At 43.2% G+C, this 24,568-nt stretch overlaps 1 protein-coding gene across 2 annotated transcripts; it reads right to left on the bottom strand.

Annotated features, from left to right (window-relative positions):
• Positions 1 to 10,914: 10,914 nt before the first annotated feature.
• On the bottom strand, positions 10,915 to 24,568 carry IFT27 (intraflagellar transport 27). 2 transcript variants are annotated; one of them, XM_072339276.1, is made up of 7 exons: positions 24,431 to 24,568; positions 21,260 to 21,339; positions 20,123 to 20,182; positions 19,384 to 19,482; positions 18,299 to 18,416; positions 17,885 to 17,994; positions 10,915 to 17,682 (listed from the first exon to the last, which is right to left on the bottom strand). In XM_072339276.1, exons 1-7 carry the CDS (start codon positions 24,462 to 24,464, stop codon positions 17,584 to 17,586), a joined length of 600 nt encoding a protein of 199 aa, XP_072195377.1. In that variant the 5' UTR covers positions 24,465 to 24,568; the 3' UTR covers positions 10,915 to 17,583. The 2 variants fall into 2 exon arrangements, with proteins under 2 accessions (XP_072195377.1, XP_072195386.1); XM_072339285.1 differs by having other exon boundaries at positions 19,384 to 19,443.

Raw genomic sequence — 24,568 nt, 5'->3', positions numbered from 1 at the left:
GAGAGAGGGGGGATCCTAGGGGAGGAGGGGGACAGGCGCGGCGCCCTCCTGGGCTGGGGGCGCGGAGCGGCGCCCGGCTGCGGCACCCCCTGCCCCGCGGCGGCCCCCGGCGACTCCCGGGCCCCGTTACTGCATCAAGGCGGCGGCGAGGCGCTGGACAGCTCCCCGGCGGCGGCGGCGGCCCGCGGTGCTGAAGGACAGCTCCCCGGTCCGCGGCGCGGGAGGAGCGCTCCCGGCCCCCCGGTGCTGAAGGACAGCTCCCCGGGCGGCAGTGCCGGAGCGGCGCTCCGCGGCCCGCGGTGCTGAAGGACAGCTCCCCTGCCCGCGCCGCCCGCGCCGCCCGCCCTGCCCGCGCCCCAGCATCCGCGGGCGGCAGCCGCCCTCCTTCGCTCTGCGCGGGCAGGCAGGCAGGCAGGCAGGGAGGGGCGGAGGGGGCAGCCTCCCCCCTCCCTGTGCCTACCCCTCCGCTGCCAGCCCCGGGCTGGGTTGCTCCCCCCGGCTGCCGGAGCCCGGGGGAAGGCGTAGCTGGGGCTCTACCTCTTTCTGCCTTTCAGCCTTTCGCCCCCACCCGCACCCCCCTTCCGCCCCCCGGCTCAGCTGCCTTTGCATCCCCGCCATACGTGCCCAGAGCGGCAAGCACAACCCGCACATGCTGCAGTTAGATCCATACAAAACTTCAGGCAGCCGTTTCTCTCCCCCAGGAGACGGATGAACTGTAACGTGGAAGGGTAATTTTCAAATAAGCATTTATTTCTCTTATTTTTGTTGTTGTTATTATTTTTAAGTGCTCGCTTCTCACTCTTCTCGGCTTTACTGCAAGTTGCATATGTTTTGGTGCTGCTCGTTTTCCGTCCCTCTGTCTCCCCCTGACCAATGTTGTGTGAATCCCTGCGTTTTGACTTTCTCTTTGTAGCTTTCAGTGAAATCCCATAGCTTCCTTCAAGAAGCAGACATTTTGGGAAGATTCTTTACAAGAAAGGTCGATTTCTTGTTATTACTGTGATTTTGCTAAGGAAAGGGACCGCCAAACCGAATTCCTCTCCCCCAACCCTGGAAAATATCCCACCTATCAGTCCTCTTTTTTTTTTTCCACAGCAATATGCATGAGGTGAATTGATGCAGACTGAAATCTATCAGTGCTTAAGTTTTTGTGTCAGACACAACCTGATAGTACTGAGAACGTATATAAAATTGTGCAATGCTAACATCTTAGTATGTCATAACTGTCTCTCCTTTCCTCAGCAGTATCATTACATCAGGTTAATTACATTAGTCACCTCCTCGTTCTATACATGTAGCTGCTCATTAATGCAGCAATCATAAAGAAAAGAAACCATCTAATTCATGATGCCTCCGATTTTGTTTCACTCTGATCAGATTCATTGTTCAGTGAATGAGAGACCAGAAGGGCTGCACTAGGTTCACTGCTCTTCCAGGGGAATAAAGGGGCTGAGTGGAGGGAGTGCCGGGAGTTGAACCGGTTGGAGGGCCTCAGCCACACTGTAATTTCATAACTCCATTTCTCTTTTCCATCGTCCTTCTTTGGGTGCAGCCTGGGACTGCCATTTCAGGACAATCTTCCCCAGGATGGTTGGACATGAAGGGCTCTATGGCAAGCAGCAGGAGAGGAGGGGGCACAAAAGGCAGCTGAGCATTTCCTCTGCTCAGCAGGGAGCTGAGAACGTGATGGGGTGTTGTACTAGCAAGCATGGATGGTGTGTGGCATCAGCCATACGCATATTGCTACCAGTAAGTCCTGGGGAGGCAGAAGGATGGAGGATGAGGAAGGTGACAGTGTGGGCTGGGCTCACTAATACATTGCAAGGGGACTACCATAATTCCTAGCCTCATTTGGGGGGGGGGGGGGGGGGGGGGGGGGGAGAGGCTGATGGTCTTCTCTCTTGGAAAAGCTGTTTTTTTGTTTTTGTTTTCATTTTCTCTGCACTCATGGAGCTGCCAAACAGCTGAGGATGGGCAAGGGAGGGGGTGGCCCTTGTGGACTGTGTATTTCAGCCTGGTGGAACAGTGGTGAGCATGGTAGCTGTTGGCAGACTCTCTGAACTATTGGCCTTGGTTCAAATAAAGGGTGGAGAGATACAGAAAATCCCCCTAAGATAGTGGGAGATTAAAGCTCTACAGAGGTGGCTTGTGATGAGGAGGAGGTTCTCCAAGACTTTTAGCTAGCGAAGATATACAAGATCACCCTAGGACTTCTCCTCCACTCCTGAATGCTTTCTGTTGAAAGGAGGCAGCATAAGGGATGAATGTGCCATTCTGGTGGTTCTGAGCTATTTATTTTTGTGTTGGTGGTCATTACTCTCCGAATCCATTCCAGCACTGAGGTTCTATAATTCAAAGGAAGGAAGAAAATTTGAATGAGGAGCATCCTGGAAGACTCTGAAGAGGAAAAATTTCAGCAGACTATGTTGGCACTAAAATCCATCAGGCATCAACACTGAGTACATGAAAGTACATGGGAGTACATGGAAGGGAAAGACACACTGGAAATCTGTCCTCAGTTACTTTGTGCTCTCAAAATAGTGCAATACAGCTCTCCCAGTAATGTCACAAAGCAACCTGGCTGGAGTGAGTGGAAACAAAAAGGACTCAAGCCTTATGGAACCTCACTTGTGCTCAAACAGCAGGGTCATTCAAAGAGGATAGGGAGAGAAGGCGTATTTTCACTCAGGGCTCCCCTGGGCACCCCATGCTGTTAAGTGTTTATTTTACTGTGACAAACTGGAGTGCCCCTTCAGATCAGGGTGCATGGGACCGCACAAATGGGACTTGTCTTTTGGTAGCTTCTGTTGGTAACTGAGTAGAACGAGACAAGTAGAGTGAGTGAACAGTCAATGCAGAATTTGTAGACTGGGACTTTCAAGGCATCTCAACACAAAGAGAAATCACACATTTCATCTGTAACTAGAAAAATACTGCTGGAACTGCTGGATTACTTATCTTTACATTTGACTATTTCAGACAATTTCAGAGGACGAAGCAGAAGCTGGGCCAAAACAGTGGCACTCAAACTAATCTGTAACTGTTGCCTTTATTATGTATTTCTACATGTTTTACAAGTTTGATTTCAGATGACTCCAGCAACAGGACAGGAACACAATGTTTCCAAAGAAACTGCCAGTGTAAGAAGGCCAGGCCTGCAGAACAATGAGTCTTTTAATCTCTGGCTAAGAGCAGTGGGTCCTGCGATGGTTCATTATGTCTCAGGATCAAGACTAGAGGTGACTTCCCTCCTCACACTTCCCAATTTTCAGAAATAATTCTCTTCCTGCTACCCTACTTATATCCTCTTAAACCATTCACAATAATCCCTCTACAGTTGTTCTAAATGCCGCTGGAGAAGGACGGAACAAAGGCAATGCAAATGCCAGGATGTCCTGTGTGACTGCTTGTGCTGTGGCTAGATGCTGTGCTGAGATTTCATCTTTCCTACAAAGAATCGTTAAAAATGATAATACAAAACAAGAATGCAGATTAAAAACACCGTGGCAGAATTTTACAACAGTCGCATCTTACTGAATAGTGCAACACGGAATGACATCTATAGAAGAGTAAGGAGAGAGAAATTAATAGTCTGGAGGAAATAGAGAGATTTTAAATTACATTTTAAATTACTTGAAATGAGAGGCTGATGAGACAAGGAGCCGCAGGAAGTCTGCTTCCAATGGCAAACCAAGAGTGCTGCTATTTGTGGAGAGAAGGGGCAGTGCTGTAGGAAAGAAAGGGGCACAAAAAAGATACAGGAAGGGAGATGAAGGGCATGAAGTCGGAAGCAACTCTATGGGATGGTAATGGAGCTGAATAGAGAATCTCTGGATTGAGTGCTGCAGTGGAGATTTTTGTCTCAGGATAAAATCAGACAGTGATTTGGGAATCCAAATCCAGGATCTTCATACTGGGCAAGCCATCTCAGAAGGAGCTGCTGTAATGAGATGTAAAAGGGATGGAGTTGATGCAGTTGTATTTGCAAGCAGAGCAGAGGTGTTAATAGACAGCTGCACCAGCAGAGGAGATGTTAGGAAAAATAAATTGGGGTTAGAGTGATGATTATAGAACTGAAAACCAATGGGGCAGAAAGACAGAAGCAAGGTGTGATCCAGAAAAGGAATTAATATTTAAGAAGTTTCACTGGAGAAGGTTGAAGAAAAACCTGTATATCTATAGGTAAGAAGAAAGGGTGATCAGAGCAGTCATCACTGGCATCCAAATCTGGGGGACCCAAAATATGTAAGAGACATAATTTACATAGTATCTGCATGCTGGTGGTTTTCTTAGACCAATTTAACAAACTAGCAAACTGAAGAAAGAAGGAAATCTGTGTTTTGTCCAAGAACCACATGTGGAGATGATGAAGAGATAAATACAGATGTATAAATCCTCAGTGGTCCTGTCTCCTTAACTTCAGATCTTAACTTGAGGATCAACATAAAAGACAGTGTAAAAATCAAATATTTGAATACTATATGAAATTCATCTCTAGCATAACACTACGATCAGAAGGGGAAAAAAAAGGAGACATGATACAGAGGTCTTACAAATAAACATGCTGCTAATGTAACACTTGAATTACTTTGTGAAGGCACTGAGGAACTGAAACCACAAACCCCATGAAAGACAAAGTCTATGCACTGATGTTAGTGAGATCCGAGTATTGTCATAAATGAACTGAGATCAATGGTTGTCCAAAAAATCTGTTGCGCACTGAGTCTTGAAGCTAAAGCACCCATGCTTCCCAAGCAAGACACCCTTGTCTCACACAATGTTATTTTCCACTGAATGGTAACCTCTGAAATGTTTGCTACCTCAAATGGTAGGAAGAAAAGGAAGTCACCTCATGTGCATAATGGACTGAGTTCTTCAAAAAGGGAAAGGTGTCCTTCTCTACTTGAAAGGGATAGTAAAAGAATACTGGGACTCCCAGCACAACATTTCTGCCATCATGAATTGCTGGGATGAGAACTGTTTTGCCTCTCTTTCCCTTTCCATGCTGAGGTTTGTATGAACAGCAGCCTCCTAATCAATAGGAATAGAAAAGAAAAAAAAATCAATGCCTGCAACCCATTAACTGTAACAGAGGGCAGGCTGCTAACCAATCACTCTATTTGGAATTACAGCATTTGGTAAAATATCCTCAGTGAGGATATACATGCATACACATGCAAAGTCACTGAATGTGACTAAAACAGACAATTTGCTGCAGGAAAATTCCCCACCTCATCAGAATGTCTATTCCATGCATTTGCCTGTGTTAAACTAAAGACACTACCCTCCTCAATCAGATGCTATCCCTCATAATTTTCCATTCTGTTATTATGCACCTGATATATAATCAGAGTTTACCTTCACACTGGTCCATACTGTGTGTAAATAAATGCATTTCTCTACACACCCTTACTCCTTGATAAACTATGTCCCATAGAAATCTAGTTTAAGACCTGCTTATTCATATGCCATTCCTACTCTGTTGCTGTATCCTCAGATTCCTCATCTAGACCTTTTTTTGTTGTTGTTTTTCCATCCATATGCAATATCAGGCATACACAGTTCTCACAGACATACATATAAATCCAGTCCTGGAAGCATATTCCAGGAAACAGGGCAGAGAGGTACAGAGCCTTGATACCCGACTAAACAAATGCCTGAAAAGCAGAACAAAATGATACAAATAAGTGGAGAAAAAAACCCAAGCTGAGTCACACATTCCTCACAAAAAGTTAGTGAAAAGAATATAGCACAGGCTTTGTGATCAGAATCTGCTTAAAGTCAAGACACAGGGGAAAAGGTCTTCAGAATACATCATAGAGCAATGTGTCTCACTGGAACTACATGAAACATTGGCACAAATAACTTGGTCTTGTTCATAATAAATCCATTACCCATCCATCAATTAACTTTGATCAGAATTCACACAAGATCCACCTCTCATGATCAGGAATGGTCACTATTGCTCAGAATCCAAGGGCTAAAAAAGCCACGATTTCTTGACAAATAGGTCAAATAAAATTCCAGTCAGGAAATACGCAGTAGCTGCAGTTTGACTCTTAAAGAACAGCAAAGCTTGTTTTCATGTAAACATAGAAGTAATCAGAGAACTGTGAAGAATAAGGAGAGAAAGAGAAGTTGTTGGGTTTCTTTTTTGTCTGAATTGAAGGTTTTTGGAAGCTTCCTGGAAATATCAGCACAGTGATAAATTCTGGAGGAAAGGTGAGGCCTACAGTGAGGATGCTTCATGTTGACCTTGATCAGTATTCTCTGATATCAGACTTTCCTCCAGTGAAAAGGGCGAAGATGAGGACAAAGAGGATCCTATGCAGCTTCATCTATTCAGTATTATCTTTTAAAGCCATAGTCCAGCCTGAAAGCCAGCTTTTGCCTCTGGTCCTCAACAGCCACAGAGGCATCTCTGAAGCTTTCTGTATGGGACAAACTTGCTCTTCTAGGTCTGGAGGTAACAACACAGGTAACCCTTCTGCAAAGGAGCTATATAACCAATTCTTCTTTAGGGTGTCCTTAACTCTTTTTCTGTCGTGTAGCTTAGGGTAGCAGGGAAGGAATAATGAACTTTTAATTTTTCTGATGCTCAGTGAAAATAAAACCCCACCAGAATTAAAAAGTCTCTTGAAAGAACATCCTAAGCAAATTAAGAGAAATGATTAGCCTCTGGGATAGATCGTATCATCCTTCTGACTTTTCAGAGGGACAAATCAAGAGAAACATGTATCCCAGCACCTGAGAGCTCAGCAAGCAGGGAATCTTAGAAAATTCATAATCACTGGGTCTCACCGACATCAGTGATAGCAGCAACTAATTCTAAAGTGAGGGGGATTTCTTTTTGCAGCATCTTATCATTGGGGAGACATCTCATGAAACGTACATGTATTTCAGACACAGTGAAAGCCAGTGGCTGTATTGTGGCCACAAAGCCACCAAATGAATTCCTAGGATTTGCATTTGTATTACTTTCGTAATTGTTCAGGATCCAGCGAGTGAATTCCTATAGAGGGATTAGGTAAAACACATTGAGTTAAGACAGTTAGATGCTAGACCACAGCATTATGGCTATGCACAGAAAAGTGTACATGAACAGAAGCTGTAGAGAGATGACATTCCCCTTCTTGGGAATGGGGGTCTGTTTTAAAAAGAAAGCAAAACACGTGTATTTAGGCTTCTAACTCCATGTTTAGACATTGAAGAACTGTCCTGATTTTCAGTTATGCTGAGCAGCCAGCATCTCACATTCATTTTACAGAGACGAAGACTCTGAAAATCTGGATGTCTGTTTTGATATCTAAATGTCATCTTAACAGATGACTCTTATATCAACAAAAATTTTTTAATAGAAACAAAATCAGAAGTTACTCATCAGGATTTGCCACTTTCAATCATTCACTGCAGCTAGTAGCCACTTGTGAAACTTTCTGGGAAAGGTCTGAGAGCAGAGTTTACAGTCTGTGGTAAATCATGGCAAGTGAGGATTCCTAACGCAGAGCAAATCAACTCCCAGCACTGCCAGGGAGAGCACTTGGTTCTTCCAACTTGACCAGGCCAGGCTCAGAGCCTTGGCGACGTCTCTCTGCTGGTTGTGTGAGGCTCCTTTGCAGCACAATCCTCGGCAGAGGCTGGCCAAACTTCTCCAAGGGTTTGGGGGTACAGTCCTCCTTGGTTCTCCACTAATCTCTTTGCTCTGTTGTTGCCAGCTCTGACCTGGTGAGCAGGTCTGGAAGCGGGCACAGTGAGGTGTATCTCCACCATGTTCCCCATTCCATGCAGTGGTCAGAGGGATGCACATAGGAGAAGACTGCTCAGAAGCAGCAACAAGGAATTTCAGGCTGGTTATTCCCTGCATTATGGAGGTGGCTGTAGATAAGTGAAGCCTGTGCAGGGCTTGGCTCTGCTCAAATTGCTCAAATGCTCACCACTCCTGCACTCTTTCACAGGACACTTTTCCAGGCTGCTTGCGTCATTTGGATAAAACTGTTCAGTTGCCATCTTTCCAGTAGCCAGTCTGAAGTGTCAAAGCAGTTCTCTGATTCACAGACCACTGGGACTTTCTCTGCAACTGACCTATATTATTTTCAAGCTTCATTCGTTCTGGCCTGCACTCCCCTGTATTCTCCCACATGGAGCACATGCACTGCTCCTCCCCCTCAAACAAACACCTTTATACATCCAAGGACATTGTAAAAATAAAATGATCACAACCTGGCCCTCCGGGAACCTCAGTTTTACAGTTTGTCCCACTCTGATGCCGACAGAATTCACAACCCAGTTCAAAAGAGACAGACAGAGAGTGAGAGAAAGCAAGCAGACAGGCACAGACTGGAGGAGATGGAGGAATCAGGGAGAGAATAAAAGGAGCAAAAGAAAAGGCTGACTAGAAGGAATAAGCTGAAACAACAAGGGGAGGCACATAACCTAGAAGCCTAGAACGTAATAAAGAAGGTGAATTTAGGGGGAAGAGTACAGAATTAAGATGGCAGAAAGTTGAAGGAAGACATTAATAAGGAGATGAAAAAAAGACACAGCAATGGACTGAAAAGAAATGGTCAAAGAGAGGGGTACTGGCTGAGTCAGGCTGCAGGGCAAAGTGGTATCTATGACATGAGGCAGAAGAACTAAGAAGGTGCCTGTAAATTTTGGCACTGTTCTTTTTTCATGTCTCTTTTTCCATTGAGAATATGCTGTGAGGAAAAAAGCGCAAGAGAAAGGAGAAGAAAATTAGAAATAAATGTCTGACCTGCCACCATAAACAGCTCCTAGCAGTCAAGCAGGTATACTGGAAATAGGCAGTCCACAGGTTGCAGATGCTCAGGTACATTGCAGGTCAGCAAACAGGAAACATCCTGCACTAGAACAGTGGCATTTACATTCCCAGGTCCACTGGGTCTCTGTGCATTGGCAGTGAGCCCTGTGTGTAAGAAAATGCTTCTTTTTAGTCTTATGGAGTCATGCTCATATTTTTGCCCTCTATCCTCTCCCAGGTCCCAGTAAGAGAACCTCAGCTCTGAACACGAGTACTAGCACTTAGTCTCCCTCCTTCTCATGAGAGCTTCTCTCCTCTCTCCCCACCAAATCTCCATTCTTGTTTGCACTCTGAGGGCTGCCTTGCCTTCCCTCATCTCTCTTCTTCCCACATTTTATCTCTAGCTTTGCTCTTTTGCTCTTTCTTATAGCACTGCTTTATCTCTTTCCCCTCTCCTTATGGCTGTTCTCCCTCTCTGTCATTCACTCAGCTACCCCCTACACAGGCATATACAAACACAGATGCACACACAAGCAATCTCTTCATCCCCATCTCTGTAGTTATCCAGTTATCTATTACCATAGTACCTAGCTGACACGTCTCTATCCCGCAGATAATCCATCTCTCTCCCCAATACATATCAGACAACTCTGCCTGCCTGCCCTTCCTTCTCAGCCTTGCTCTCACTGTCCCCCAGCCAGTCCATTTCTTTGCCTTCCCTTACCCCAGTTCTTCCTTCCCCTCCTGACAACCCATTCCTCTTGCTTTCTTCCCTACTGTCTGTATGTCTGTCCGTCCCTCCTTCCCAGTTTTCTCTAGCTGATACATATGTACCCCAGTTCACGTCCCTCCCATGCCCTCCCCTGCTCCTTCACATATTTTATCTCTTTGTGTCTCCTACACACCCAGGCCCACGCTTGCTCTCTCATACTGAGAGGAGGCGGCGGCAAAGAATTTGCTGCTGACCGCTGCATTGCTAGGAGGCAAACACATGGCCGGCCTTGTGCAGGCCAGTTTCTGCCTGAGTGCCCCAAGTCACATATCCCCAGCATCATCTCTGGCACTGGGAAAACAGATGGTGTAATAAATGAGAGCAGTCTAATAAAAGGAGGAAAGGGTGCCTGCTTCAGATGCCCCTTACCCGCAAAGAAACACATATCCAACATAGGCACAGCTCTCTCACTCCCATACCAGTTCGGTTTTGTGCCAGAATTAGCTGGATGAACAAGCTCTACCCTAGCACCAGATGGAGAAGAGAGGGGCAAGAGAAGGTAGTAGTGGATAGGAAGACCAGTGCTTTTTCCTGACATTGGTGCATAACCCTACAAGGGTGAGTATATGTGAGGATTTAAGGAGTCTGAAGGTAATAGGGGAAAGAAGGGGCATTAGCATGGGAAGTGAATCAGAGTTGAGGGGATGTACGGCTACTAGCAGCAATCAGACCTACGTGTGCAGGGACTGTTCACAGGCTAGAGGTGTGGACAGTACAGAATCAAATGGTTGTGAACCTGCCTAGATGAAGAGGGATGCCACCCTACTGGCAGTCTTAGCTAGAAGGTTCATCAGCAGCAATGACTCAGTCCACTTGAAGGAAATATCCCCAGGACTGAGTGGGTGCAGAAACTAGAGAGGGCAGAAAAAGCTGCATTACTCTGTTTGTGTCCATACTAGAAATATTCTCCTGCCCTTTCCCAGCTTTATGATACTGGGTAAGAAAGCTCCCTTACCTTTTCTGCTGCCTCCCCTGATATTTGTATCCAGAGACTCGCAGCATCATATTTAACTCAGTTCCAAGAAATGACAATTGTTTATAAGCTACCAGCATTCCTAACCCATCTAACATTTTCCCGTTCCTTGCAGCCTGATACCTCTCTGCTGACAATAGCACTGAAAAGCATTATCTTAACCTTGTAAGTGGTCTTTCCTAGACATATTGTTCTGCATTTTATGCCTGGCGCTTCAATTGCAACATGAATTCCAACACTTCCAGTTTCAGCCCCCACACCAAAGCCATTCAGCATCACAAAATCAGAGACCTAGAAACAGCAGGCAATGGCCACACACAACCGTGATACTAAGAGATGCTTCACAAGTATCAAAATTGAGTAGCAAGACTGAAGGGAAACCAAGAGAGAAAAGAAATTCCACTCATTCGCAGCTAAAGGCATTTTTATTATAGTTAGTAGCAAATTCACAAACAGGGTGATTTCTATCCGCTTTACATCGGCCACATACACATTGCATTTTGTATTTTAGAGGTTAATATCGATATTTTCAGGAGGTCTTCCACTGCATTAGCTGGTCATGAACAGTTTTTGTAGTGAAATGTCAATTCTGAAGTTGTAGTTGTCCCTTTTGCGTGGTCAAATGAGATGAAGGTTCTCTTTCCATTCTCTGAATGGATGGATATAATATATGGTGCAGCACGATTATGTGTAACCTTATGTGTTAGTCTCTCCATCCTCTCCCCAAGGAAAAAAAAGATTTAAGCAAGTGTATCACCATAGCTTATTTTTTTCCCTTTTTAAATAGTACCAAAATTTGTAGGCAATAATTGTAGGTGTCTATTTCTTTCCACTCAGAAATCCTATCAAGGAGTTGCACTCACACAATCTGAATTTCCAGTCTCTCTTTGCATTCTTCCACCCCTTCAGTCCAATAGTGTCTACAGTCTACCTGTTTTATTTTTCCCAGTCTGCCCTGAATATGCTCCTTAGAGCATCACAGCTTGCTGCGTTTATTTCCCCACAATACTCTTAGGCTTACTATTACGGTTTCTCACTACTGCTGCATCAAACTCCAGCCTCAACTCTGTCACATAGACTTTAATTCAACCTGCCTTTGTCTATTGCAAACTCTTTATCTTGAACCTAAACACATGGTTGCCATTGACCTTACTTATCATGGCTCTAAACTCTCCAAACCAAGCTTGACCAAGAGATCTCAGTCCTGCAAATTTCTATTCAGTTATTTATTCTTACCACCTGTTCTCCAACCTGCAGTGTCATCAGGAACTATCTTGTATTTGTATCCTTGTTTTCCCTCAACAGCTCAAGCATAAATTATGTTTCCTCTCACTTAATTTCCATACATAACTCTATAAGCCAGGAAAAGCCTTAGGTCTTTCCATCCATATTTCCCCCTCTCCCTTTGCAAATCCCTTGAGCTCTTCATGAAGGAACATAGACCCCACTCATTCCTGCACATTCCTATTCCCCTACTGCTCCTTCATTTCCACTGTTTGAGGCACGGCAGCTCACCAGTTCTGCCTATATACCTACACTGCTCACACTCCCTGACTAAAAGTCTTCACAGTGTGTATTTTTCCAGTACTTGTACACAAAGATAACAGTCTCCACATTTCTCCAACTGATGCATATCTGGCTGGAGGGAAACTCATCAAACTGACCCCATCCCTGACCCCAGCTTGACATGTAGGGTCTGTCACATTTCCCTTTTAAACATTGCCAAATTTGGATTTGATCTCAGAGACCAGGAAAGAGAGCAATTCCAGACTTTTCTTGACAAACAGCTCTAGGGGAAGAAATATGTGAAGCTGTGACAGAAGAATGAGAGAAGGACCCCCAAGGAGTGAAAACAAAACAAAACGATAAACAAACAAACAAACAACCACAACTCCAAGTCAGAATAAGAACAGTCAGTGTCTATGAAAGATATACCGCAGCAAACTCTGAAGAGCCAAGATGAAGCTGCTGGGACTCAGCTGGGGGTCTTCTGCCAGAAAATTACACTCTAGACTGAGCAACATCCCCATTTCTGAGGTGATTTTGACAAGGAATCATAGCACCTCAGAGTTCACAACACCTGAAAGGACTCGAGATTGAGATGCTCTCTTCTTTCTCCCTCCCCCAAGCCTTGTTGTTCCGGGTCAACAGAGCCAAGGGCAACCGGCACAGAAAACATTGTTCTCAAGGCAAGATGACAGCAGGAGGAGAAAATAGGATGCGAGAAGCAGAGAGATGATGTGCCCTTAGGCTAAGAGAAACGCTGAGGGGGCCAACATGGCCCTTGAATATTTCCTGCTTGCAATCCACCTCTGCTGCAGAAGGACCTAGAAGCCTCTTAGCCCCAGGAACACAGAGCATCATTCACAAGACTGAAAATTTACTTGCTGAAAACAAGCAGTGGTGGCTATTCTCCATGAAGAAGTGGAGTTGAAAGAAAGACTGTGAACACACAGAGAGAGAAGGATCCCATAATGGATGATGTCAAGAACAGACACATCTTCCTTCTACTAATAGAGATCTGTCATCACACCACTGGCTTTATACAGGCAGATGAGAAAACAACTGCAAGCAGCTGTCAGCTGAATATCATAGACACAGTAATTATTAAAAGCAGAGCACAGTCCTGAGCAGGGTATGGACCCCCATGGATCTGTGTAAGCACCAGTAGAAAGCATTTGCTGCCTACGGAACAGAAATGCAGTGTTTTCCCTGCTGTCAGCACCTGCGTCAGGCTCCTGGTTTCTCTTGAGATACAGCTCTTAATTGGGATAGATTGTACCTTTTCTGCTGTAGCCCGGCCCAGCTCCCACTTTAATTGCTAGTTTATGACTTAGCCTGTTTTATGCTTTCCACACTACTTCTTTCCCCACTTAATCTAATAGAATTATAGAAAGTATTGCTGGGAAGACCTCAGGAGGCCACAGTTTATCCTTCTGCCCCAAGGCAGTATTTCATTTTCAACAACATCATGTGTCTTTTGCTATCAGGTCAGATCGGTCCAAGATGTATAGAAGGTAAAGAAATGAAGCTTACCCAAGGGAGTCAAATGGCATAAGAGACTAAATCCAGCCCTTTAAGTCACTGAAGTTACATCAGAAATAACTCTGGACCCAAATAGCGTCCTTTATCAGATCGGGTTTCTAAAAGATGTCCTTTCTTAAGTTTTAAGTCTGTAAAATGAACAGATCCCTGGAAGAAATTGTTCCGACAGCCCCATTTCAGTATTTGTGGTGCTTTATTATGAACAGCAGTGACCACTCCATTGTTAAGAACGAACAGATCTTATCACAGTATAATCAACTTTGAAATTCTCATTAAATCCCACAATAAAGATTAATCTTTATGGAATTTTACATCCTGCATTTCACTCCACGGTAGAACACGTTTGGCAAGACAAAACAAAACTATGAAAGCATCCTCAATTAGACAACTTTACAAAAATGGATTTCCAGTGCAATTTCAGATTGTTGGTCAGCTTATAAGGTTCATTCTTCTGAGACAACTTGACTAAAGTTCCACTTCTGCTTCATCTATTAATTTTTCTAAGACAAAATGTCTTACAGTCTTGGCAATAGTCAGTGAAGGAATTATAAAACAATAAAAAAACTAAAAAAATTGGTGACGTGTCATACCACATAGAGCAGGGCACAAGTGTAACAAGATTTCTATGGAGCAAAATCATGAGGAATGAGGACCAAAGGAAAGGTGCGGAGGAACTCTGAGGACAAAAGACATTTTTTTCCCCCTAATGAAAGAAAGAAAGAAAGAAAGAAAGAAAGAAAGAAAGAAAGAAAGAAAGAAAGAAAGAAAGAAAGAAAGAAAAGCAGGAGAAAGGACTACATACTTCTTAAAGATGGTTAAAGGCTTGCTTGCTTCTTCTTCTGTCTTTTGAAATTTCAGTTCTGGCTGAATTCGGGTTGTTCTGGGTTCTAAGCACGCATGCTGAACACGCAGAATCATAGAATGGTCTGGGTTGGAAGGAACCTCAAGGATCATCAAGCTCCAGCCCCCCTGCAGCATGCAGGGCCACCAACCTCCATATCTAATAGTAGATCAGGCTGCCCAGGGCCCCATCCAATCTGGTCATGAACACCTCCAGGTATGGAGCATCCATCTCTCTGGGTAGCCCCTGACAGCATCTCACCACTCTCTTGGTAAAGAACTTACCCGTGACATCCAACTTAAGTCTTTCCTCCTTTAACTTAAAACCATTTCTCCTTGTCCTGGCATTATCTATCCTTGTAACACCTACAGCACTGCATACCTGGACAAAGTAGAGGAGCTATAAGAAGACAACAATGGCCAGCAGACATGATTCTGCCTTTCTCCCACTGTCTCCCACAGCACTTGTAATTCAGGGAGATGCAAAAGTTACAAGCAGCAAGCAAACATCCTCACTTCATAAACAAAACTTTTCCACACTCTGTATCTGACTCCCATGGTCTCCACTCACCCTTCACTATTGGTCTCTATAACTACGGTCACAAATAAACTAGGAAATAGTATCACCTGCATCACGCTGCTGTTACACAGCCTGATAGCTAAAAAAAGACAATATATTATGCTTTCATAATCCATTCAGAACGATGGAGATGGTAATGGACAAAAATAGTATTTTGAAGGATGTTAAATTATGACTACTTTAGTGCTTGAAATGAAGAGCAAGGTGGACTATGTGCTTTTGACACAACCTCTTCTCTAATTCTAGTCTTGGCCTGCAGAAAGAAGGGGCACCGGATGAATCCCTACTGCTAGCTAATTAGATCATACATTTTCTCGCTTGGGCAATATATCTTCCCCTGCATAGGATGCATTTTTCTTCACTAACCTATCAAAAGCAGCTTCCCAATAAATCACAAATCACCACCAGCACTCCCTTAATGAGATCCTCCAGCTTTTGTGTTCATTTAATAAAACAATGTTCACCAATCTTACTGGTGCATTTAAGCTGTTTATTTGAAGTTATGGGAGGTCTTTCTGGTGCAGAGAGATTGAACTCACCCGTTAAAGGTGATCATGCAGGACTCATTTCATCACCCATTCCTAAGGCATTCACCTCCCTGCCCCCATCTATCACATCACAGGTGGCAGACACACCTGGTATTCTATTTTCAAGATGAAAAAAAAAGTCTTATGTTGCAATCACATCTTCAGTAGAAGTAGGGGAAAATGAACTACCTTCTTTAGATCAGCTCAAAATAACTGTTATTCCTAATAGTCAGAGGTTCTAGCATGTGCAGGCAAACTTCCATTCAGCCTATGTAAATCAACACACACCCTCAGGATTAACAAGGCAACGCCTGTAAGTTAAAGTCAACCCAAGCCAAAAGAAGGTGAGTTGTGTCTAGTGACCCTAAGCCCACAGAGGAGTCCTCCTTTTCTTGAAATAAGAGCTTTCCCCAGCTAGTTCTGTCATCTTTTTTTCCAAGTGGATTTGTGAAAAACAAAACAAAACAACAAACCTATTCATTTTCTTTTCCAGCATGCTCAGTGCCTGCTTAACCTCTAGACTGTTCATGCTCCCTAGCTAATTCCCAGCATCAACATAGTGTTGCCAGTAAAATGAGCCCAGCTGCTATTCCAGATTCTTGAAGTGCTTCATAAACTCTGCTACAACATCTGCAGTCATATTCCTAGCACTGGGCATAAAAGTGGTTATAAAATATACGTATAAAAGCATTGAAACACAGATTCCTGAAAAGCTTGCCTGAAAAACTCCTTACTGTTTATTCTCCTCAGAAATTAGCCTTCCTTACCCAGGGGAGGCTAAAATAGTTCTGGAAGAGGGGAAATGTTACAGTTTTGAACTGCAAGGCAGTACTTAACTGGATGTTTTCACATACTGCATTAGTAAATATTAGTAATTATTATGCAATGTCAACAGCTCACACAGAGTGTTCTGTCCATGCCTTTACCCTTTCTGATACAAAACTTCCAGCTATACATGGCTGAATCAAATTAACTTAGCCAGTTTGTCTTTTGTTTCCTGAGTCCTGTTTCCACTTCTGAAATCAGAATAGCTTGTTCTTTGAAATGCAAGGATAAGCAGGGAAAGTTTAACAACAAAGATGATTGATTCTAGTAAGGGATTGAGAACTAAACCTAATGAGAACATGATGTTGCTAAGTTCAGCTGACAAGATACAAAATGACATAAAACCAAATAAAATAACAAACGCATGAAGAAGGAATGGCAATTTCAGTTTTCGACTTTCCCCTAGAATAAAAGAGGTATTCTCACCATATGACTCCATTTTAAAGATAAGACAATTTGGTTGGCTAAGACTATGTGAAGTCCTTGCTTCAACAGAAGTAGCTGCTCCAGAAATTTTGTGACCTGGGGCCAGCAGAGGGCACTGCGTTACCAATTGACAGTGGCACAGATGCAAGACAGACCAGCAGTGGAAGAGCCTCGTTGAAGAAAACCAAATTCTAGGCATTACAAAGAGATGTCAGTCATCACTATATCAATCCTAGAACTGATAAGAATAACACTGTTAAAATAGGCCTTGAATTCTGGGTGCTCCCAGAAACACACCCAATCCAATTAGATCCCCACACATCTGAGACGCTACGTGTCCATTTTAGGCCACAGACTTTCAACTGAAAATGCTTAGCAAGTAGTAGGGCTGAATCAGTCCTGCCCTGTGATGTACGTACCAGTGCTAGGTTGCTTAAGCTCAAAAGTATCCTGTCAGCTTCCCATCTCCTCCTTCAAATCGCTACATCCTTGCTTGTAGCAGCAGAAAGTTTGTTCAGACATGAGACAAGGCACTATTAACAAGGCAAAAAGCTGGCAATTTCCATTCTGCCTTCTCCCTTCTACTCCCTGCCTCCTCCAACCTAACAGACTTTCAGTTAGCAAAGAACCGAGGTAACAGACATGAAGGTGATGCTAAGGTAGCAGTTCTAAAACAGTGTCCATCCACTCACTTATTTCTAGTTTATTTTGAATTACCAGAAGATGACTGTGAAGAAGCAAAAAGCTCATCTTTTTTCCTCTCTCTGTATTCCAGTCTATAGAATTCTGGGCACTAGAAGAAGCTCTGAAGATAAGTCATCCCAGTCATGGCCCTCAAGCCAGTGAGTGAAAGGTTTCCACTTTTTCTTTGTACAGTTGATAAAATGACTTTGCCAGGATGTTGAAAGGGGCCTCAAAATTTTTCATCTCCTTCTGTAGAAAGAAAATTGTAAATGACAGATAAATAAGCATTTTACTATTTCTGTTCAAACAGCTTCACAAAAGAGACTAAAACTGAGGGTGAGTTAGAGGACAAATAAGTGGAAATGAGTCTCCAGTCATTTACCCTCAGCTGAAAGAGAAGATAACTTTACAAATTCCCACTTCTATAGATGGTGAAAGAGCAGATACTCACTACTGACATCTCACAGTATTCCAGGCCATGTTTGTCAGCCCATTCCTGCGCTTGTTTCTGTTCCACAACTCGACGACCAACCAGATCTGTTTTATTCCCCACTAAGACACCTGCAGAAAACAAAAAGAAACAAAGGAAATACAACTTAGAAATGATGATTTGTTAGCAATAAATGCTGGGACATTGCAGAGGTACCTGAAAAAGTTGGTGTGAGGCATAACAAAATGCGACTATCTAGAAAAGGTTCCACTAAGGAATGATCTAAAACACATTCATGTCTTTATCTGCAGAGTGAGTAGGAGGAAGCTGTGCCTGCACCTGCCTTAAAATAAATGCTCTATGCCACAGCTCAACAGAAGCAACTGCTGTCATACAAGAGGGCTGCAGATAGCAAGAATATCATCCATTTCTTACCTGGGATGTGCATTCCAACTGCTTGTGCCCTCAGCTTTTCTAGCCACTTGGCACAGTTGTTGAAAGATTGCTCATTAGTGACATCATACACAAGGCACAGGACATTTGGTTGCTCCCACTGCACAGCAAGAAAGGAACATTGTCAGCTGTAATGAAACCAACGTGGTCAACAGCCAGCCCGCATCTGCATGGCAAGCACAGATGCTAAGATAAAAATAAAAAGCCTAATACACAGGAAACCTATGCCTGGGTTGAGGCTACACATCTCAGTTGAGTTGATTAAATGGATAGCTGGCATTGAGTTATACAGTCTTGCTTTACTTCCTGACTTCTATCTTTATGGTTCTGCTCCTTGCACCAGCTTTGGCACTCATCTTATTCCCAGGGAAGCTGATTCCTCATGCTCAATCAGCACAAAATTAATCCTAGAGAAAAAAAATTAGAAAGGTTTTCTGCCAGTTTGAGAAGCTGAGTCAGCTTCCAAAGGGGTCCCTTGCAAATCAGACCTGGTGCAAGGGCAACAGTGCAACTGCCTCTTGTAAAGCAGTATTAGGTTGACTTAGCTGTCTGCAGAAACTTCATATCAATTAACTGATTCTACCTTTCAAGTGGGATAGCACAATGGAGAACTGTACCAGAAAAGAGGAATGATTGAAGGAAAAAAAAAACCAACCACACAACAATCAAAGGCAGTATTATGCTCAAGGACAAAAATGTGTCCTGTTGTATCAAGATATCATTTACAACACACACAAAAAAAACATCACTGCTGAAGTAGCAGCAGAATAGATGTATTTCTGAGAAAAAGAAATACTATAACCAACAGCACACAGTTATTCACAGTTAAAAATCCCTACTTCTTTTGTAAGAAAACTGAAGGATTATCTGCTTTCCTTCCTCTTAAAAGTATTTATTCTAGCACCTTTACAAGTTTCAGAGAGGTAGAACAGGAAGCATTGGCAACTGCGGTAAATGCTCCCATTTACACTAAAGAAAAAGTTTGCTATATCTGTCAGACTGAGGAGTTCAGATCTTCAAAGCAAAATCACTTCTTTGGAAGAAGAGGACTGTTACATAACACTTACCAGTTTCTCCAGCATCTCAGAAAATAGATCTTTGCCTGCAGAGTCAAAAATGAAGAATTCCTGAAAGCAGAAGCAGAAAGAAGGCTCTTGCCAGGAACACTGCAAAGTAGAGGAAGGTTCTGAAAGTAAATACTGCAACTTGTCATCCCTGCATTTTGTTCAGTATGGCAGCCTCACGTCCCTGAGGGACTTGCTCCTGGCACTGTGCGTACCCCAACTTCAGACAGTATGATAAAAGAAGTGGTGATTTTTTTCATGTATAAATGATAAAAGGACTACCTTCAAGGCCCTAGGCCTTGTTTCTACCTCTACTGGAAAGAGAATATTGGGAAGAGTGGGACAGTAAAAAGATAATTTCCACTATTTTTATAAAATGACATGTGTCCATATTACAGTAGAAGAAGTGTAGGGCATTTAAGGAAAAGGAACAGTTTCATCTTCTGTAGTTCTAAGAAACATGAACTAAACTTGATTGTCCAGAAAGACAGAACAAAAAGCAAAAAGCATTTGCGACAGCTTCGGTTTCAGATGTCCTTTTGGACACAACTATGTAAAACATATTTTAAGATGAAGCTAACCCTGAAGCACAAGAAATTACACATGACCAGTCTCACTTCCTTACTGCAAGTTAATGGCCTTATGAACATACAGTGCCATCTTCTAATGGAATGAGATGGAAAGGGAGGCTTCAGCTCCAGATGTCTCTTTCTGACCCAATTTATGTCACAGAAAAACTCACCACACTATCACTTGTCTCTGGAACTGATATATCCTTCACCAACAGTTCAATGCCCGTTGTCTGTCAAGAAGAATCAGGAAAACAGGGATCAAAAGAGTTTTTAAGAGCCTGCCCAACTGCATACCAACTATTCATGAGATTGAGGCAATTTTTGCAAATCATTACCATTCCATCAAACAGACTGCTGGGAACTCAGCAGTGCTCCTCATAGCTTTGGTAACATAGTCCTCCTTACATGTCACAGCTGCATAGATTTGCTCAAATGGGAAAAAGACAGAGTACCAGTGTTCAGAGCTTTGTTTGTATACGAGCGTATTAGTTGAAATCTGTGGGGCTACATTCACTGTCACATTGCTGCTCTAAAGCAGCCTCGGAACATTTTGCACCAGCCATGTGATCAGCTAACATATGGGACTGAGGTTATTTGTGCCTCTTTCCCCCTTTTATCTCATTCTGCTTTGTAGCTTGTTTGTTTGTTCTATTTCTATCCTTAACTTCTGGTTTCCATCTTTATTTCAATGAATAAACATAATATAGGGTTCTTTTCTTTTTTCCCCCCGCATTCATATTTTCCTTTTTTCACTTTACTTATATTTACTTTTATTTTTATCCTGCTTCTGATTAGTCATCACCATTGATTATCTCACTGAAAGACTGCAAACTGTATCCTCTTCATCTGGGAACAGTTTCTGCAGATTATAATTATCTTGGGGCTATGCAGAACATCTTCATGTTTGCATAGTGATAAGCACAATGTCCACATGCACACTGAATAGTTGGAATTAAGAGCTTTCTCCCTCAGTGATGCTTTTTTCATAGAGTATTTCCTAAGGGGGAGAACTCACTCACACCACAAAAGCTTGGAAAAATATCGGTTCAGAAGGAAAATCGTAACAATTAACTGATTTACTCACCATTGTTTCAAAACCAGCACCCACATAATGTAAAAACTTACAGAACATTAAATCACTTCTCTTCAAATTCTACGGCGCAAGACAAAGGAAACTAAGTAAGACCCAACCTGAATGCCTCAACAAACCATATTATTTGCTTTGTTCTAGGGCTTCTTATTTCTCTCATGTAACTTAGAGAAGTTACTGGACAGCAGATTGAGCTTGTCGTGTAACTTGCACTTACCAACGTATAATTCTTCTGAAAATGAGCCCCATCATTGCGGAACATCTGGGCTAAAGCACTCTTCCCCACAGCTGGATCACCTGCAAAACCAAAGATTTATATATATATATATATATATATATATATAAATTATATATATGTGTGTGTGTATATGTGTGTATATATATATATATATACACACATATACACACACACATATATATATAATCACAGAGAATTTAATTTTCCCTCAGTTCTGTTCCTGTCTTATGCCACAAGACATTGAATACTACAACTCTGAGTGCAGGAAAGGTAACTGTAACAAAACAATCTGAAATGTACTACCTATGTGATGAAATAAATACTGTTACTATGCATATTGACGCTGAGATCAGGTTTTTGCTCTATGAAGGATAGTAAAGAGTTCCCAGATTGGGGCTGAATTGCTGTTTGTTTTAGAATTTGTGTTTAGGAATCTATTCTATAGCCTTTACCTAAGAACTCACATTTTCCAGGCATGGTGACACAAAGAATATGACAATGTGATAAGGGAGACTGAGGTGCATTGGCTGTTTTCTCTCCTTAAAATACACATACGCTTCAAAGCTGCTTAATCTGGTAACATTCCTCGATGAACTCTTCTTGCTGACCCTGCTAAGTGAGCAGCTCTTGCTGACTCAATGCTGCTGGTGGCTCATTAGTTGCATCCTGGGCATAACAGAAGCAAATGTCACTTGGCTGGAGAGGAAGCCTGCTGATTCATCCCTGTATGGAAGGCAAACTAAAGGGCTTTCATTTTTGCTCCTCTAGAACAAAGGTTTACTGGTGTCACTTGCATAACACTTTGGGTAAATTTCTGCCCTTCTTTGGCCCACTGTTAGAAAATTCTGCAAGACCTAAAGTGACAGCAGAGAACTGCAGAATTCACATGAGCCCAAATCATTCCACGAAACAGATCACAGTCCCTGCAAAACAGAGCTACCTTAATGTTCTCAGGAAGCTTATCTTCTCTTCACATATCCTTTCAACAGCCTGGATAGCTCAAAGGGACAAAAACCAGGAATTAAGTATCTCAGTGTTCTAGCTTTACCCTGCAAGGAACACTCATGACAATCAAGCTGGGAACACAAACTTTCTGTGTTATACTGGTAATACAAAAACTCTCAGAAACGGGTACATTTGGCCCTATTAGAATTTCCTAGATGGTGTTCTGAAGGAGATTGGGAAGTTATCTCCTCACATGATATTTCAAAGAAGAGCATTTTGGATAGTAACAATTGCTTCTAGATGTACCAACCAAAGCAGTTCTTGTTTAAACGTTTTTAGCATGCTTGCTTACTTTGAGCTGAGTTGGGTTCATAATATTTAGACAGGAAAATCTGGTAAATCAGCTTGTTTGTTCCCTGATCAGTTCAAGCTTGTGCTGAAGACAACACTCTGTTCTGAGTGGAAGCTATTCTGTATTTCAATAGATAATTAGATCTGTCTTTGTAAAATGAGATAGAGAAGCATACACTGCTACAAACTCTGCAAGCTTCTTTTATTTTCAACATCGAGTGCAAATTCTTACCTAACGTGTTCTTTTTCTTTTATTTGACAGCCTCAGCTTTCCCCCCCCCCCCCCCCTTTTTCTTCTTTGCCATTCTCTTAGTCCATTATATCATTACACTCCTCAAAATAAGTTTCCTTGCACTTTCCATTTAGTTTGGTCTCATCTGCAAATACTGTGTCCCACAGAATTTATTCAATCCATGTTTTTGTTGCTCTGCCAGAAATCGTTGCATCTCTCTGAAATGCCTACTACGGGTAAATACGCGTTTTACAAAGAAAACCCTTTCATGGTGCCTCCAAAGTAAACTCAAACAGTATCTTCGTCTGTGTTTGTAAATTACCCTTGAGATAACACAGGGATCGCTTTCTATTGTCAAGTTAATAGCATCTGTTCTGCTAACAAAAGTCCTTTCCCCTCCGCTGTTCTCCTTGACCTCGGTGCAGCTCTCAATACCTTCTGCCATTCTATTCTTCATAATCATTTCCTCAGGTACACAACAATTTCTCGATCTATCTCAGATGTTTTTGCTTCTACCAATGTAATTGCACTCTCTTGTTCTCTCCAGGTTGTTGTGGTTTCTCGCCTCTTACATCTATTACATTCTCTCCTGAAAGAAAGAAGTTATTTTGCCTGGACTGCTGCATTAATTCATTATTTTCAGCAAGATACAGGTACTATCCTAGTTCTTAAGAGCACTACAAACTGATCTGTTTCTATGACAGGGAACAGGGCGTTTCTGTCGTTTGCATTGTGAGCAGAATTGAAAGGGCAGCTTCAAACCCAGCTGGGATTAAGAACGTAACTGAGTCATACAAAGAAAACCCGCTTGAGTTCGGGAGTGTGACGGAATCAGCCTTTGGTAACATTAAAGAAAACCTATACTAGGACCTGGAAACTACCAAATGGGAAGTGATGTGCAAGTTTCAAGTCTTGAAGACGGGCAAGTTAGTCATGCTGTCTGTGGTAACTGTCAACAGAAACAGCAGGGAAAAGCACTCTCTTTTGCATCTGCCAAAGCTTGCACTTGGCTCTGTGCAAGTCGACAGTTTCCTGCTTCCAAGGAAAAAGCAAAACCAAGAAGAACAAAATCCACAAAGATTTAATTCTGGATTAATTCTGGAAAACAAAGTTGAAGCAAAGAGTTAACTGGAGAGTTGTCTGCACACCAAGGTTTTCTGGTTCTGCCCTTCTGGCTGATACCATGCTCTCAATGAAAAGCCTTTCCTTCCTGTAGCATTGGGCTGAATTTACTCTCAGCACCTCCGTAATCCATCCTGACTGAACAAAGTGGAGTCTTCACCTCACTTTTTTCCCCCCTCAGATTAACGTCCAGTTCACATGGAGAGAAGGAAGCCTCCGTAAAACAGGCACTCTTTGTCTTCCCCCTCATCCTCCATCCTCCCACACCCACTTGCTTCAGACCCTCCCCTTCCTCAGCCGATCTCACCGCATTGCACGCCCTCCCACGCTAACGGGGGAGGCGGTAACCACCGCCCCATCCCTCGGGGTGCTGCCCAATCCTTTCCTGTCACCTCTGCCGATCTGCCAGGCCGCAGGATCCGCCACCACCTCCCTCCCAGAACTCCCATCTCGCTGAGGGGACCCGGCTGTCCCTGAGAGGCGGAGGAGGCCGGACTCACCTGCCAGCAGGCACTTGGCTGAGAGCTTCACCATCGCCCCGGCCCGGGGAAGGCGGATGCACCGGGCCGGGAATGCTGAGGCGACCGCCACCGCGCTCTGCCGCGGCCCTAGCAACAGCGCGGCCCTAGCAACGGGGC

Source organism: Excalfactoria chinensis, chromosome 1 (genome assembly GCF_039878825.1).
Source record: "Excalfactoria chinensis isolate bCotChi1 chromosome 1, bCotChi1.hap2, whole genome shotgun sequence".
Taxonomy (NCBI): domain Eukaryota; kingdom Metazoa; phylum Chordata; class Aves; order Galliformes; family Phasianidae; genus Excalfactoria; species Excalfactoria chinensis.
The sequence above is the reverse complement of the archived record's forward strand: the minus strand, read 5'-3'. Positions and strand labels throughout refer to the sequence as shown.